The sequence below is a fragment of the Rana temporaria genome, chromosome 3, assembly GCF_905171775.1.
Source record: "Rana temporaria chromosome 3, aRanTem1.1, whole genome shotgun sequence".
In the NCBI taxonomy this organism is placed as follows: Eukaryota; Metazoa; Chordata; class Amphibia; order Anura; family Ranidae; genus Rana; species Rana temporaria.
The window spans coordinates 74,407,809-74,425,434 of record NC_053491.1 but is presented as its reverse complement, the minus strand read 5'-3'; the positions used below and the strand labels follow the sequence as shown (position 1 = coordinate 74,425,434).

Here is a 17,626-nt window from a genome sequence, read left to right as displayed (position 1 = left end):
CCACCCATACACGGAGCAGTGATGAACGAACTAGACACTCCCACCTTAAATGCGATTGGCTATGACCCATTGTAGCTCTAGAAGTCTGCCACCAAAAATTAAAACGATGAATAACCCTAATTTTCCTCTTTGACATATGTATTAATTTATTAAATTATAAATTATCTTTCATTAATGCCCATAACGCTCATTTAAACAAATGATCTTTTAATGATAGTAATCACTCGTGAGAACACACGTCTCCCCGCATGTGCCATTTACCAATGGCACATATCCCAATATAAAACGAGGAAGACGTGATTTCACCCCTTTTTTAGGCTTATTTGGCCATATTAAAATGCAGTTTAGATTTCCCTCATTATTCCTCTTGTAAACCCATTAAACATCCCGGCTGATGTCCATCTCTATGTCCGGATCAATCAAATCCGGTGGGCGGTAAGGACACAACCAATAGCCGCTGGATGCTGTGGTATAAAGAGATAGTGAAGGCGTCACGTAGCCACGCCCTCAGTCGAAGTCGGAAGTGACGAAACGCATCAGGGCGTGGCTACAGTCAGACGCTACACGGAAGTCGAAAGTGCGTTCCACCGCGCTCCACCTTTTGCCCACCACAGCGGGAGAACGAGACCAGCTGATCTGCAGTACTCGCGCGGCCCCTGGGGACAGGAGTATATCGGTGAAACCATTTCATTATATGCATACCTTTTTCACAATATTGTACAGGCATTAACTAAAAGGTTTTTTCCATTCTTAGCAGGGGACAATGCTTAGTCACATTACACTATGATCCCTGTGTTTTTTTGCCTTCTATGTACCCCCGCCTGAGTTGGTTTAACCCGTACAGTACCTGGATGTATTGATGGTTTGTAAGCAAATCACACATAGATTTGCAGTGGTAAGCCTATTTCCTCCTTTTTGGGCGACTTATCCACATTTAGGTGCATTCACAAATTAATTTTTGTTTGGTATTAGGTGCTTATATACCATTGATCGATCACCTCCCTCACCATCACTTATTCAAGATATCCATCTGAACAGAGTATATCTGTTTATAGCGCTGTTTTATCACTTTGAACAACAGTTCACTTTTATTTGATAACTTTTTAGTGTTCTATATAACCTACTTGAAAAAAAAAAATCAAATTCAAATGTTAATCTTCTCTAATGTTATATACTGTACGCTATATTACTAAACGTATTGGGACGTCTGCCTTTACACGCACATGAACTTTAATGGCACCCCAGTCTTATTCTGTAGGGTTCAATATTGAGTTGGCCCACCCTTTGCAGCTATAACAGCTTCAACTCTTCTGGGAAGGCTGTCCACAAGGTTTAGGAGTGTGTCTATGGGAATGTTTGACCATTCTTACAAAAGCACATTTGTGAGGTCAGGCAGTGATGTTGGGTGAGAAGGCCTGGCTCACAGTCTCTGCTCTAATTCATCCCAAAGCTGTTCTATTGGGTTGAGGTCAGGACTCTGTGCAGGCCACCCCAAACTCGCTCATCCATGTCTTTATGACCTCCTTTGTGCATAATAAACTCCTGACCTTTGCATTACTACATTACTTACTATTGATCTCTGAACTCTGTGTTGTATACTACTGACCTCTAAATTCTGGGCTACCCATTACATACTACTGACCTCTGAACACTGTGGCCCGGATTCTCAGAGGACTTACGACGGCGTAGCGCCATGTACGCCGTCGTAAGTCCGAATCTGAGCCGTCGTATCTATGCGCCTGATTCTTAGAATCAGTTACGCATAGATATCCATTAGATCCGACATGCGTAAGTCTCTTACGCCGTTGGATCTTAACTGCATATTTTTTTGACCGCTAGGTGGCGCTTCCGTCGAATTCCGCGTCGAGTATGCAAATTAGCTAGATACACGAATTCCCGAACGTACGCGCGGCCGACGCAGTAAAGTTACGACATTTATGTTAGGCTTTTCCCAGCGTAAAGTTGCACCTGCTATATGAGGCGCAGCCAATGTTAAGTATGGCCGTCGTTCCCGCGTCAAAATTTTAAAAAGTTACGTCGTTTGCGTAAGTCGTCCGTGATTGGGGCTGGACGTCATTTACGTTCACGTCGAAACCAATGACGTCCTTGCGACGTCATTTGGAGCAATGCACACTGGGATATTTTACGGACGTCGCATTCGCAGTTCGTTCGGCGTGGGGACGCGCTTGATTTAAATTATACACGCCCCCTACCCTCCGAATTTGAATTCCGCCGGGTGATTTACGCTACGCCACCGCAACTTACGAAGCAAGTGCTTTGAGAATACAGCACTTGCCCCGGAGGCGTAACGTAAATCAGATATGTTACGCCCGCACAATTTTGCACGGCTGTACGTGAATCTTCCCCTGTGTTTATTACTCATGAGCCCTGCAATCTGCATTACATACTACTGATCTCTGAACACTGTGTTTAGTACTCATGAGCCCTGCAATCTGCATTACATACTACTGATCTCTGAACACTGTGTTTATTACTCATGAGCCCTGCAATCTGCATTACATACTACTGATCTCTGAACGCTGTGTTAATTACTTCTGAGTTCTGCAATCTGCATAACTTACTACTGAGCTCTGAACTCTGTATTACATACTACTGACCTCTGAAGTTTGCATTACTTACTCCCCACTACTTCACATTACATTACCTTCCACTGAACTCTGAGCTTGGCGTTACATGCAACCAACCTCTGGGTTGCCTAACACTGGCCCCTGAATTCCTCATACATCCCTTACTTTTTAATGCTGCCTTGCTAGGTTAGCTTAACAAAAAGTGCGCCCTGGTGATCTTTGATTTCTTTCATGTTGTTAAGGTAGATCTCCAGGGGTTGCCTACGCCTGCATTAAAAGTAATATATAGAAAATACATATCTTGATTCTATGTTTAGTTTATATTATATTATATATGTAAACAGGGAAATCATACTTGTTCATTACATACACATTCTCTGCTTCCTACTTGCATAGTTGCACAATGGTTCTGCTTTTCTGCTTAATCATAACATGAAGTTCAATGAGTCAGCTGTCTCATAAAAACAATGCACCTCCCCTGAGGTATTCTCTCAGTTGTTAAACATGAGGTAAAGTAATTGTATTTTTCATGTACAAATTAGATAAAGTTTCTAACACACTCAACACACATTATTCCAAATGGGCATACCTGAAAAATAAGCAAGTGAAAATATGCCTCTGCCACTGCTGTGCTGCTAGAAGGCCACTCTGTTTTCAAGAAAATCCTGTCTAAAGTCCCCTGGGAAACCGACCTTTCCAGAACTGTCTATCTCCTTGGTACCCCTCAGCACTCAGTGGTTGCTCCTACTGACCTCTACTTTACTACACGACAAAGCAGGGGTGTAGAGGTTAGTGGAAGTTACAACTTAGTGCTACTTGGAACCAAAGCGATTGACGCGCCCGGTTTCCTAGTGCACTTTATTTTGGGAATGCTTTCCATTTCTGTTGGAATTACTTAAAACGTATGTATAGCTCAGAAATGTCCTTTTATTTTTGGATAGAGTACAGAAGGGTTGAAACTCCTGTCATTGTATTGCTTGCTGTCTGTGCCCCACTGGGGAGATTTTTCTTCACTTCATGTCCCATAGATACAATAAGAAGTTGAAGGAAATCTCATAGTCCTCGTACAGACGAGAGGATATCCGCTGGAAACGGTCCGCCGGACCATTTCCAGCGGATAAATCCTCTGGCGGATTTGGATCTGATGGCTTTACACACCATCAGATCGAAATCCCCGCAGAATACATCCGCGGTGACGTGGCAGCGCTGTCGCCGCGAGGATGATGCGGCAACGTGCGCGACCCTGGAAGGTAAATAATTCCACGCATGCGTCGAATCATTACGACGCATGCGAGGGATGGGAGCGGGCGGACTGATCCGGTGAGTCTGTACAGACGACCGCATCAGTCCGCTGGACTGGATTCCAGCGGATAGATTTCTTAGCATGCTAAGAAATTTTTATCCGCTGGGAATGCTTCGGCTGGATTTTAATCCGCTGGGAAATGTCTGCTAGGCCGTACACACGACCAGATCTATCTGCTGGAACTGATCCGCGGATCAATCCCAGCGGATAGATACGGTCGTGTGTACGGGGCCTCAGGGTGTTTGAAAAAAAAATGGTTAGTTAAAAGAGTAACTTATAGCAGCCAACTATCCAGTGTACTGCAATTACTGCATCTTTACCTTACTGAATAAGACCTTTTTATATTGAACTAACTACAGCTGCATTTTTTAAAGGCTTTCCCACTTTTAGCACCGGCAAAAGCGTGACTAATTAAATACATTGTAGAAAAATAGACATGTGTTCAATTCGTTTGCAGACCATTTAACAGATACTGTATAGGATGCTCTAAGGCAGTCATCTAGAACAGAAAATTAGGATATTGTTTGATTGTTAATGTTATGTTTATGGAACTGAGTTGCTTGCATGTACTAATCTAGTGCAATTATTAATAAGAAACATTTTGAAATGTAAAATGATCTAAAATAAATCAAATTCTTCCTTCAGTTAAAAATTAATGCAGAGCTATAATAACACTAATTATTCATTTGCACCTACACATTATAAGATTAATGTGAATCTCATGTTGTTATTTTAGTAAATTATTAATTCCAGAGAAGACATTAGCTTTTCCAGGACTGGAAAATAAAATCACGGATGTCTCTACATTCCCAACCTGCTTCTAGCTATTCATTAAAAAAAAAAACATGTTAAGGTCTGGTTCACACTAGTGCAATTTCAGGCACAAAGAATGACATTATTTTCAATAGTGCCTGGTCACATCAATGAGGCTCTGTGCAGTGAAATATTGGAAAATATTCCTGTATTATTTTGGTGTGATTTACAGTGCTTTTTGACCCCTTATGCCACTTACACACGACCGTTATTCATGTCATGGAAAAAAAACAATGTTTTTCTCGACGTGATTCCTCTCAAGCCTGCCTTGCATACACACTATCTTGAAAAAAATGCTTGAGCAAAGCGAGGTGACGTATGACAACACGTACGACGGCACTATAAGAAGAAGTTCCATTCAAATGGCGCCACCCTTGGGGCTGCTTTTGCTGATTTTGTGTTACCACGTGTTAGTAAAAGTTTGGTGAGAGCCGATTTGCGCTTTTTAGTCTTCGTGCTTTTCAGTCTGTTACATCGTGATGAATGTGCTATCTCCATTACGAAGGCTAGTTTTACCAGAACGAGCGCTCCTGTCTCATAACTTGCTTCTGAGCATGCACGTTTTTTTCCCCTCTTTAAAGCATACACACAACCGTTTTTCACGACGTGAAATAGAACAACGTGAAAAACGACGAGAAAAAATAGAGCAGGTTCTAAATTTTTAACGCCCATTTTTCTCATCGAGAAAAATGCTCTGGAGCATACTCACGACCGTTTTTTACAACCAATAAAAAAAATTGCATTTTTCTCATCATAGTAACGGTCGTGTGTACGCGGCATTAGAATATGCAGGCCACATCCAAAACACAACAAAGTTGCACTGAAATCGGATCACATAGAGATCGGATTGCATTGCAGATGTATGAACTTAGCCTTACATAAGTATGCTGTTACTTGATGATCCAAGGAAAGCAGTATCACCCTCACTTTCACCCCCTTCCCGCCCAGGCCAATTTTCAGCTTTTAGTGCTGTCACACTTTGAATGACAACACTGCATTCAAATTAAATTTTAATATTTTTTTATAAATTGAGTTTTCTTTTGGTGGTATTTAATCACCACTGTTTTTTTAATTTTTTGCTAAACAAAGTAATTTTTCTTCTTCACTGATGTGTGCTAATGAGGCTGCACTGATAAGCTGCACTGATGGACACTGATGAGGCAGCACTAATGAGGCTGCACTGATGAGGCTGTACTGATTGGCACTGATGCGGCTGCACTAATAAGGTGGCACTGATAGGCAGCAATGATGGCCACTGATAGGTGGCACTGATGGACACTGATTGGTACTGAAGGTGCTGCACTGATCATCAGGGCTCTGATGATCAGTGCCCTGATTATCAGTGTAAATAATGTACTGACAGCCTTGGCGGTTATCGGCTCTCCTTTCCCTTACATGGGCACAGCGCATGAGGAAAGGACTGCTGATAACCAGCAAGTCTGTTTACATGTGATCAGCTGTGAATGGATACAGTTGATCACATGATAAATGGGTGCTGGTATTGGACCTTTACCCCGATATGTGATCAGTCAGAGGGCCGGGTTCTGGCAGGACATCCATGGATGCCCCCCCCCCCCCCAGAACTAGACAATGCAGAATTTAAGTGGTTAATCATCCATTTTGAAAACAAAAAAACATAATTTTTCTGGAAGTATAACTAAAGCCAATCTTTTTTTTTTTCATCTTGAATAAATTAGAGGAAGTGAGAGGATATCTTTCTTAAGTGAGAAAAATCGCCTTTTAGGTAGTTGTCTTGGGAACATGTGTTACCATTTCAAGATTTCCTCTCTATTCCTTTTCTGGTGGCAACTCAAAATTTTTAATTTATTCTGATTTTCATTCCCAGTGATACTGGTGATGAGGGAAATTAAAGAGGGTGAATTTCCATAACAGGGGCCCAGGGAGCATTAAAAACTGACAGTGGCTCTAAGCCCTCACTGCTCTATTTAAATCTAAATAAAATAGTTTTGTCTTTAGTTATACTTTACAATGTAGACTTTGCAATAGTGGTGCAGCACAAGAATGTTTTAAGGGTACATGTAGTTAAAAAAAGTTTTAAAAAATATATAACCCCCAAACTGTAGGCAGAAGAATGTGCCAATCCCTCTACTCTGTGGCCTACAGAAGCTCCCTTGCAAATACTGACTTTCTGAAAGGCTTTGACATGCCCTCTGCCTGACAAGTACTCTGAATGACAATGAATGACTGAGTAGTGTTGTATGTGTGAGGAAGGGTAGTGTATATTATCCCCTTTCTCAAAAAGTAATGGGACTTTGTAAAGGTTGACTATATGGAAATACTGTAGGTACAATCTAACGTCTCAGGCCCCATACACACCATAGAATCTATCCACAGATAAATCCCAGCAAATGGGTTTCAGCGGATAGATCCTATGGTGTGTACACGCCAGCAGATCTTTATCCGCGGATATTTATCCCCTGGGATGGATTCCAGCAGATCGGATATTCGCTGACATGCAGAACAAATCCATCTGCTGGAATCCATCCCAACGGATGGATCCGCTGGTCTGTACAGACTCACCGGATCCATCCGTCCTAAGGGATCCCCCGCATGCGTCGTAATGATTTGACGCATGCGTGGAATTCCTTATATGACAGCGTCGCGCACGTCGCCGCGTCATAATCGCGGCGACGGCGCGACACGTCATCGCCAGAGGATTTCGGCGCGGATTTCAATGCGATGGTGTGTACACGCCATCGCATAGAAATCTGCTGAAATCCTCAAGAGGATTTATCCGCGGAAACGGTCCGCTGGACCGTATTCGCGGATAAATTCTCCCGTGTGTATGGGGCCTCATGGTGATTACAGTACTGTGGGGGTTAGTTTAGTATTAACATTTCATTTATAGCAGACATTTACTTTTATGATATAAAGTACAGGCTTACTTTCCCTGTTTTAAAACCAAAATTCCATTGCCATCATAATCTGAAGTGTAAACTATTTTTCACAGAAAGCAACAACAATTACTATAAGCAGTAGTAATCAGTACAGAACTGTGATGCTTTGTGTTGTGCAGTGTTGTAAATAATTAGAAATTACCTGTAATTCTTCCAATCCTGTTCGATCCATTCATATAGCTGCCAGCAAATCCTGAAACATGAGCTCCAAGGCTGTACCCAATCAAGTGAACATCACTTCTTGGAAACTGAACAGATGACTAGAAAACATCATGAATTACAGAGCTAAGACAGCAGCAGGATGGGGACAGAATCATGTATAATAATGAAGCAAAACAATATTTGTAATTATGACCATGTGTTAAATCTATCTAATATCAGTTTTAAAAAGAAGTATTCTAGATTATATGTTAATCATTTTAATTCAAACACAAGGTAAGATGAGTCACGGTCCAAAAATACAATAAACCATTATCTTATGAGCTATGGGACTAGAAAGATAGATAATTTGGTCTACAGTCTTAAGATATCAAGTCCACATACCTAGATACTCCCAGAGTGAAATGCTCATCATTTAACTAGCAAAGTACTACTGATTTGTATAAATTAAATTCAAGAAAACATATTAAAGAAACACCAGACGTAAATAAAATAATGCAACTTAACAAAATAACAAACATCTGCCTGGTTGTTATAGACATCGTCATACGTTTTCTCTAAAGTGCACCTGTATACTGACTATACACATTAAACTATTTACATAATCTTAAGGCCTCGTACACACGACCGGATCTATCCGCTGGAATTGATCCGCGGATCAGTTCCAGCGGACAAATCCAGTCGTCTGTACGGCCTAGCGGATATTTATCCGCGGAGATTTATCGGGCCGATCGATTTCAAGCGGATATAAATTTCTTAGCATGCTAAGAGATTTATCCGCTTGAATCGGGTCCAGCGGATTGATCCGGTGGTCTGTGGAAGTACTTACATTCCAGCGTCGCGCACGTCGCCGCGTCATCATCGCGGCGACGGCGCGACACGTCACCGCGGATGAATTCCGCACGGATTTTGATCCGATGGTGAGTACAAGCCATCGGATCCAAATCCGGAGGAGGAATCTCCACTGGAAACGGTCCGGCGGACCATTTCCAGCGGAGATTCCCTCGTGTGTACGGGGCCTAACAAGCTGTAAACAGCTTTGAATCAAACCATCCCTCATATTTCTAGCTGGGTTTCATATAAAGTTTTAAAGATCCCCATGAGGGAAGTGGGCCATGTCCAATTACATCATTAGGCATGTACCTTACTTCCATGCCATTACCAAACTTGCATGCTATGTTTGTGACATCAATATGTAGCGCTACCCCTGAAGGAGCTGCTGATTTGTTGTCACTCTCTAGATGTGCAAAGCTGGTAGAGGCACACCCAAAAAGACTTGCAGCTGTAATTGCAGTGAAAGGTGGTTCTACAAAGTATTGATTCAGGGGGGCTGAATATAAATGCACGCCACACTTTTCACATATTTATTTGTAAAAAATGCTGAAAACCATTTATCATTTTCCATCCACTTCACAATTATGTGCCACTCTGTGTTGGTCTATCACAAAACAAATCCCAATAAAATACATTGATGTTTTTGGTTGTAACATTGGAAAATTTCAAGGGGTATGAATACTTTTTCATGGCACTGTAAATAATAACTTTTTTAGTTTTAGATTTTTACTCCCAGGATTATATATCGAGTTTGGCAATTCTAGATAAATGCTTAAATAATGCATTACAATTGAACTAAACCCATTAGGTTGTTGACAACAACTAAAGCCCTGTACACACGATTGGATATCTGATGGAATCTAATCCGATGGATTTTTTCGTCGGATATCCGATGAAGCTGACTTTCATCAGTCTTGCCTACACACCATTAGTCAAAAATCCGACCGTGCCAAAACGCGGTGACGTAAAACACTACGACGAGCCGAAAAAAAAATGAAGTTCAATGCTTCCGAGCATTCGTCGACTTGATTCTGAGCATGCCTGGATTTTTATCCGATGGAGTTCCACACAGATGACTGGATTTTTCTATCGGTTTTTTATCCATAGGAAAAATGTAGAAACATGTTGAGTAAGTGAGTGAGAAACATATATAGCGCAACACATGCGAACTGAATCGCCTCTGTTCTATTTTTTAACACAGATGGACAAACCGATCGTGTGTACATGGCTTAAAACTAAAAAAATTCAGATGACTTAAATATGACTAAAACTAAAATGGCATTTTAGTCAAAAGACTATGGGCCAGATCCACAGCCAGCCGCCGTAACTTAAATATTCCCATTTAAGTTACACTGCCGGAAAATTTCTACCTAAGTGCCCGATCCACAAAGCACGGGTTTTGAGAATCGCGACGGGCGTAAAAAAAAAAATACGAGTTGCGGCGGGAAAAAAAAGATTTGAAAAAAAAAAAGACGGCGACGCGGGATAGAAGGGTCTACTTTTACAAGGCCTAAACAGTTTAGGCCTTGTAAAAGCAGGCCTAATTTTATGATTGCAAACTAATACTTACGGAGAAAAAACGAAGCTGAAAAGCTTTGTGGATCTCCGTAAGTGCTAATTTGCATACCCGAAGCGGCATTTCGACTCGAAATGCCCCCAGCGGCGGATGCGGTACTGCATCCTAAGATCCGACAGTGTAAGTCCCTTACACATGTCGGATCTTCTGCCTATCTATTGGAAACTGATTCTGTGGATCAGTTCCAAAGATAGAAACAGGCATACAACGGCGTGTCAGTAGATACGCCGTCGTATCCCTTTTGTGGATCTGGCCCTAAATTGAAATTTGACATCAAAATGAACACTGCTATAAACTATTGGCAACATCCCAAATTTATTTTTATATTAAATCAGCCCCTTTATATAAGGAGAAGTTTAACATAATTCAATATGTTAGTGGTGGGATGTGATTCCACCTTTGCCTTGGGTAGCAAAGCACAAGCCTGCCACTAAAGAGTACTTTTTGCATTTTTGCTGTGCTGTAGCAGTCACTAAATCTAGTCATTTTATTTGTGGCTGGAGATGGAAAAATCACTCCATCCTCATTCCACATAGCACATGCATGGTATAAAGAAAACAATTTTCTTGTATTTATGAATCCTTCTGTGAACAAACTGCTTTTCAGCTGCCAGATATGTCAGGCCACCAATGTAAATGAGAAAGCAGAAGCTAAGGTAAATAAATACTCTGTTATATTTTACAATGCAAATGTTTGTGCTGGCACCATCACAGAGAACATAGTACTGTAGTTAACTTCGCTGAACATCTTGAGTCTGATTGTACAACTGCTGAACTACTGCTTAACAGTGCCATAAAATAAGAGCAGAAGAGTAAAATCTGGCAGGTACATAGCAGCTCAGGAGAAAAGAAATACAGTGCTCTGTCTGGGCTCCAAAGAACAAACTATGCCACTGTCACATCTCATTTCCATCAATGCCTGCATCTATCAATTGAACATATTCAATATGTTGACAAGGATATTATGTCTATTTACTACTAGGCTCATATTTCTTTTGCTATTGGTCTACTTTAGCTCACCTTCTTAATACAGTTATAAATAAGCACAATATGGGTTATGGATTTACTAAAACTGGTGCACTTTGAATCTGGTGCCGCTGTGCATATTAGCCAATCAACTTCTAACTTCAGCTTGTTCATTTAAGCTTTGACATGGAAGTCACATGACTTCCGATCCGACTTTTCCCTGCGACCTCCTGTTCAACTTCCATGCAACTTCAATAAATAGAATCCGACTTTATGATGATTGGGACTTGTTCTTTGACCAATAAAAACAATTCCTTTGCTTCTGGTATGGAAAAAACCTCACGCCAAATTCATAAAAAAAATGGCGTGGGCTCCCCCCCCAGATCCATACCAGGCCCTTGGAGTCTGGTATGGATCTTGAGGTGGAACCCCCGAAGGGTCTGGTATGTATTTTGAGGGGAAACTCCACGCCCAAAAAAAGAAAAAATGGTGTGGGGTTGCCCCCCTAAAATCCATACTAGACCCTTATCCTGCATGTATGCATGCCCAGCAAGTCATGAATGGGGGGTCAAGAAAGCGCCCCCCCTGTGGTGGTCTGCAGGCAGGGGGCTTATCAGAATCTGGAAACCCCTTTAAGAAAGGGGACCCCTGATTCCCACCCCCATGTAAATGAGTATGGGGTACATTGTACCCCTATCCATTCACCCGAAATAAGTAGTGTAATGTTACAAAAAACAAGAGATGGTTTTTGACAAGTCCTTTATTTGTTTAGAAATGTTAGCGCTGGGTTCTTCTTCAAGATTCTTAGAGCACAAGTTGCATGCCACAAGTTGGATCAGTTAAAATGATGATCCATCTTGGATGCGACTTACATTCAAATCATTGTGCTGAAATTGTTCCCAAATTAGACCAAAGTAGTGTCGGACCAACAAAAGTCGGACCAGTTAAGATGGCTCTCATAGGGAACCATTAATTTTGACATGTCATGCGACATGTGCTCTCAAAGCTGGAGCACATGTCGGACCAGTGTGAACCAGGCCCAATGCTCGGTTCACACTGATGCAAAATAGGATCTGACTTGTGAGACCTCAAGTCGGATGACATGTGAAAATTCAATATTTCCGTATGAGAGCTGTCTTAAAGTGCTTCTAAAGGCAGAAGGTTGTTTATCTTAATGCATTCTATGCATTAAAATAAAAAGCCTTCTGTGTGCAGCAGCCCCTCTCAGCTCCCCTAATGCTTACCTGAGCCCCAACTCTATCTAGCGATGTACACGAGTGCCTCACCCATCCGGAACTCTGCCTCCTGATTGGCTGAGATACAGCAGCAGCACCATTGGCTCCCGCTGCTGTCAATCAAAGTCAGTTAGCCAAACAGGAAAGAGAGGGGGTGGGGCCTGAACCAAAATCGCTGATCACCGCCATTACTAGTAAAAAAAATTATAATAAATATGCCATAAATATATCCCCTATTTTGTAGACACTATGGGCCAGATTCACGTACTTGCGCTGCGGCGTAACGTATCTCATCTACGTTACACCGCCGCAAGTTTTCAACGTAAGTGCTTGATTCACAAAGCACTTGCCTGTAAACTTGCGGCGGCATAACGTAAATCCGTCCGGTGCAAGCCCGCCTAATTCAAATGGGGCGTTCCCGCGCCAAACGTTCTGCGCATGCTCCGTTTGGAAATTTCCCGCCGTGCTTTGCACGAAATTACGGCGCCCCGACGTGTTTTTTGAACGGCGACATGCGTTACATCCTTTCGTATTCCCGGACGTCTTACGAAAAAAAAAAATATTTAAATTCGACGCGGGAACGACGGCCATACTTTAACATGGGCTGTCTATTTTTACACCACCTAAATAGCAGCCGTAACTTTGCGACGGGAAAAACCGACTAGCGACGACGTAAGAGAATGTGACGAATGCGCGTACCTTCGTGGATCGCCGTAAACAGCTAATTAGCATACCCGACGCGGAAAACAACGTGAACTCCACCCAGTGGGCGCGGAAGTATTGGATCCTAATATCCGAAGGCGTACGAAGCTGTACGCCTGTCGGATCTTAGCCAAATGCCGTCGTATCTTTGTTTGAGAATTCCAAATAAAGATACGACGCTGCAAATTTGAAAGTACGCCGGAGTATCAGCAGATACTCCGGCGTACTGTTTCTGTGAATCTGGCCCTATACATTTTGCGTAAACCAATCAATATACGCTTACTGCGATTTTTTTTTTACCAAAAATATGTAGAAGAATACATATTGGCCTAAACTGATAAAGACTTTTTTTGGGGGGAATCCAAAAAAATGTGGTGCAGAATGACCATCTATATCTAAAGTCCCATGTAGGTCAGATAAATGGATGTTTCACATATAGCAGCATCCAATGTCTATTTAAGGCTGATTTTATTATCTATGATTTTGTAAAAAAAAAATTATATTTTTGTAAATTGACTTTGTAATTAATACCATACCACAAAAGTCCATATTGCCTCCACAATATCCCATTGTTATTGGCCTTAACTGATGAAGAAATGTTTTGGGGTAATTTATTATAACAAAAAGTAAAAACTATTGTTTTTTTTTTCAAAATTGGCGCTCTTTTTTTTTTTATAGTGCTAAAAATTCAAATCACAGAGGTGATCATATACGACCACAAGAAAGCTCTATTTGTAGGAAGAAAAAGGACATCAATTTTGTTTGTGTACAACTTTGCATGACCGTGCAACTGTCAGTAAAATTGACGCAGTTCCATATCGCAAAAAATGGCCTGGTCATTAAGGGGGTAAATCCTTCTGGGGCTTAAGTGGTAAAAATTGAAAATCTGGAGTCAGGCTAGTGTGAATCGAGCCTCAAAGATAGAAGCTGATTGGTTACTATGCACAGCTGCACCAGATTTACATCATGCATCTTTAGTAAATAACCCCCACTGATTCTTGAATATACACATACAAGCCCAGACAATACAGTAGCTGTGTTAACATTAAGTAACACTCACCTCTCACTGTCCTCATGTAAACAGAATAGTGACCCTTGTCCTTTTTCTGTTCACCCTTGGACTTAAAGTGGATGCAAACCCTCACATATACCCAGTGAATTGAACAACCTCAGATGACACACAGAGATGAAACAAATCTCCCTACATAATTTTAACATGTATATCTGCTGTCTTCAGCTTTATATACTGTTTAGAAAGTTCAGACCATGGTAGGAGATTTTCTCTTCTTGGTTAGCACTGCAGTGAAGCCTGGACATACAGCCAAGACAGCTGATTGGAGGAAAGGCACACACCCCCTCTTCTCATGGTAGATACTTTCAGCTCTGTTCGTTGAATCGTTCAGGGCTCTGCAAATCTATGTATAACATCTTCCCCAACAAAAAAATTGTAATCAGGTTGATAACAGAAGAACGGAGCAGGAGACAGCTATGGGACATAGTGCTTTGAAGAGAGATAAGAAAACACTGCAGATATATGTGCCCAGCTCAAATTTCATGAATTGGGTTTACATCCACTTTAAGTCCAAAAATGTACAGGCTATTTTCTTAGGTGGCACAGCAGAAAAAATAAGCAATAGTTTATTCCATCAAAACCTAAAATGGCATGAATCCTGGGATAATCTTTTGTAAATCTTGTGTGAATTTTTTTTAGATAGACCCCTTACTGTTTAAAAAGCACTTTGACTTTATTTATAGAACTTCAATTAAATCTTAATCAAAAGGGGACTTTAAAGGTTCAAAATACGTTTTTCATACCTAGTGGAGGGAGTTTTCGGCAGCATATTTGGCAAGTAAAGAATCACAGTATATATAAAATAATATTCAAAATGATTGGAGGGAAGCTTCAGAATGGCAAATATGTTTTTATTACAAATAATGTGAGCAGACTGCAGTTCCTCTTTAAAGACACAATGTAGCAACATGTTAACGTAAAACTAAAAACTGGATATAGTAAGGAAGGGTATAACCCCTGGCAGGTTTTTTGCCATCTGTGTCCCGTTGGGGAGATTTCACCTCACTTCCTGTTTATTAGCCAAAACAGGAATTGAGAGGAAATCCCTCCAAAATTAAGGGATCCATGATTGTCACCAGGGTCACCGGTATTAGGGACCTGATTGGAGGATTTTCCCTCTATTACTGTTTTGAAGACAACCCTATTTTTTTTTACTTTCACTTTTGATGATAATAAAAACAAGGCAAATAGAGAGGGTGAATCTCCCTAATGGGTACACAGGCGACAGTAAAAACCTGACAGGTGGACAGGTGTTCTATTCCCTCTCCACTTAATTTAGTTATACTTTAAGCCACATATTCTTAAAGTGGTTGTAAAGTCAAAAAGTTTGTTTATCTTAATGCATCTCAGCCCTCCTAATATTTACCTGAGCCCCCTCTCGATGTTGCACGAGAGACTAGGCTCCCCGGGACGCTCCCTCCTCATTGGCTGAGACAGCGGAGAAGCGCTATTGGCTCTCGCTGCTGCCAATCAAAGTCAGTGAGCCAGAGAGGAGAGAGAGGGCAGGTCCGGGTCACAACTCCATGTCTGAATGGACACAGGGAGCTGCGGCTCGGCTCGGGTACCCCCATAGCAAGTTGCTTGCTGTGGGGGCACTTAAAGGGGTTGTAAATGTTTGTTTTTATTTTGTAAATGGGTTCCTTTAAGCTAGTGCATTGTTGGTTCACTTACCTTTTCCTTCCATGTCACTTTTTTTTCTTTGTCTGAATTTCTCACTTCCTGTTCCTCCTCAGTAAGCTTGCCCCCATCATCGGAGCGGTGGAAAGTCAGTCAGAACAGCTTACTGAACATCTTACTGAGGAGGAACAGGAAGTGAGGAATTCAGACAAAGAAAACAAAGGAAAAAAAACATTTTGAAGGGAAATCGAAGGAAAAGGTAAGTGAACCAACAATGCACTAGCTTAAAGGAACCAATTTAGAAAATAAAAAACAAACCTTTACAACCCCTTTAACAGGAGGGAGGAGCCAGGAGCACCGAAGAGGCACCCGAGAAGAGGAGGATCTGGGTTGCTCTGTTGAAAATCACTATAACATGTTTGTTATTTTTAAGAAAAAGGAAAACTGAGACTTTAGTATCATTTTAAGTGTATGTCTTGTCATCCCAGACTTGTCAAATCAAGAAAAACATTATCTCCAGCAAGAAATAACCCTTGTCTTAAAAAAATTGCCTTTAATGCAATATCTTTTATCTCTTCCCAGAACTGTAAGATTTAAAAGATGGGGAATATATGGGGGAAGTTTAGTAACATATAGACCTGAAATTTGTATATAAACTATTCTCAAAGTGTGTAAAAAAATAAATAAAATGCATGTCCTCATACACTTTATTACAAAGCTAAGCTTCAAAAATGAATTGAAGCTACTGTCTTTTACAATCTGCTCACAGCAATCCATCCAAAATCAACTATTGGATTTATTTTTTACTGATGCTATAAAAAAAATCTTACCTCAAGCCATTCCAGAAACTCAGCTATCTCGAGACCAATAAATCGAGTATTTTGCACAGCAACTGCATAGTGTACATGGGCAGAGGTTAGCCAATTGGCAATGATAACATTCATTTGCTTATTACTTGACTTGAATGTAGCTGCCATCTTTGGGAGCCAGGGTTCCAAGTAACCATCAATCTAAAATTGTTAGAACATATTTAGAAATTATTTATACAGTATAAACATAAATTACAGTATTTAACATTTTTTTTTGCACCATACATATTATAAGCACATATGTTTTCATGTTGTGCTGTCTATATGTATTCTATTATGAGACATAAATATTTGGTATTATATGTATAGGCAGCAAAAGGGATATAAATTGGAGGGTCAAACTTCTTATTACTAATTAACTTATTACTAATACAATTTCCTTGATACTTAATTGATTTTGCAGCAGGAAAAAAACATTTAGATTGTTTGCATACACACACTCTACAGTGCTTGATGTGAATGAATTTTGCATTTTGCCTGCAGTTCACAATGAAGCATATACGTCTATTAATACGTCTATTAATAATGTTTTTTGATACATGTTTTAAGCATAATACATTTTTGCAGTTAACTTTTTAGGGAGTGTATTTGTCTGTTTTATTTTTTATTTTTCTATTTGTGGCTATATATATTATTGATTACACCCTCAATATTATATCGGTGAGGACTGCAGTACTATTAATAGGTGGGACTCCCATATCCTTTTCATATTGTACATACATAGAATTTGGCTAATTAAACGGAGGAAATGGTGTCCTTTCAATTTAAAAGAAACATTGTACATCTGCAATATGTTATTTTCTCTATTATTTTTAAGGACACATTCCTAATAAAACAACCTTATATACTGTGATGTATTTTTAGGCAGCTTTGTTGGTTCTGCATCTTTTTGACATTTTTAAATTGTTTAAAATAAAACAGGTTTTTTTTACATATAACTGGACATTATTTTGATTAGTTAGTGATGTGAGTTTC

The 17,626-nt window shown here is 40.5% G+C and overlaps 1 protein-coding gene across 1 annotated transcript in view; it reads right to left on the bottom strand.

Annotated features, from left to right (window-relative positions):
* The window catches only part of LIPC (lipase C, hepatic type), a 212,728-nt gene that overhangs the window by 57,118 nt on the left and 137,984 nt on the right, over positions 1–17,626 (bottom strand). Inside the window, exons 5-6 of the mRNA XM_040342761.1 lie at positions 16,613–16,792; positions 7,765–7,882 (exon numbers count right to left, since the gene is read on the bottom strand). Coding sequence (XP_040198695.1) covers positions 7,765–7,882; positions 16,613–16,792 — 298 coding nt within the window. The remainder of the gene's footprint in view (positions 1–7,764; positions 7,883–16,612; positions 16,793–17,626) is intronic.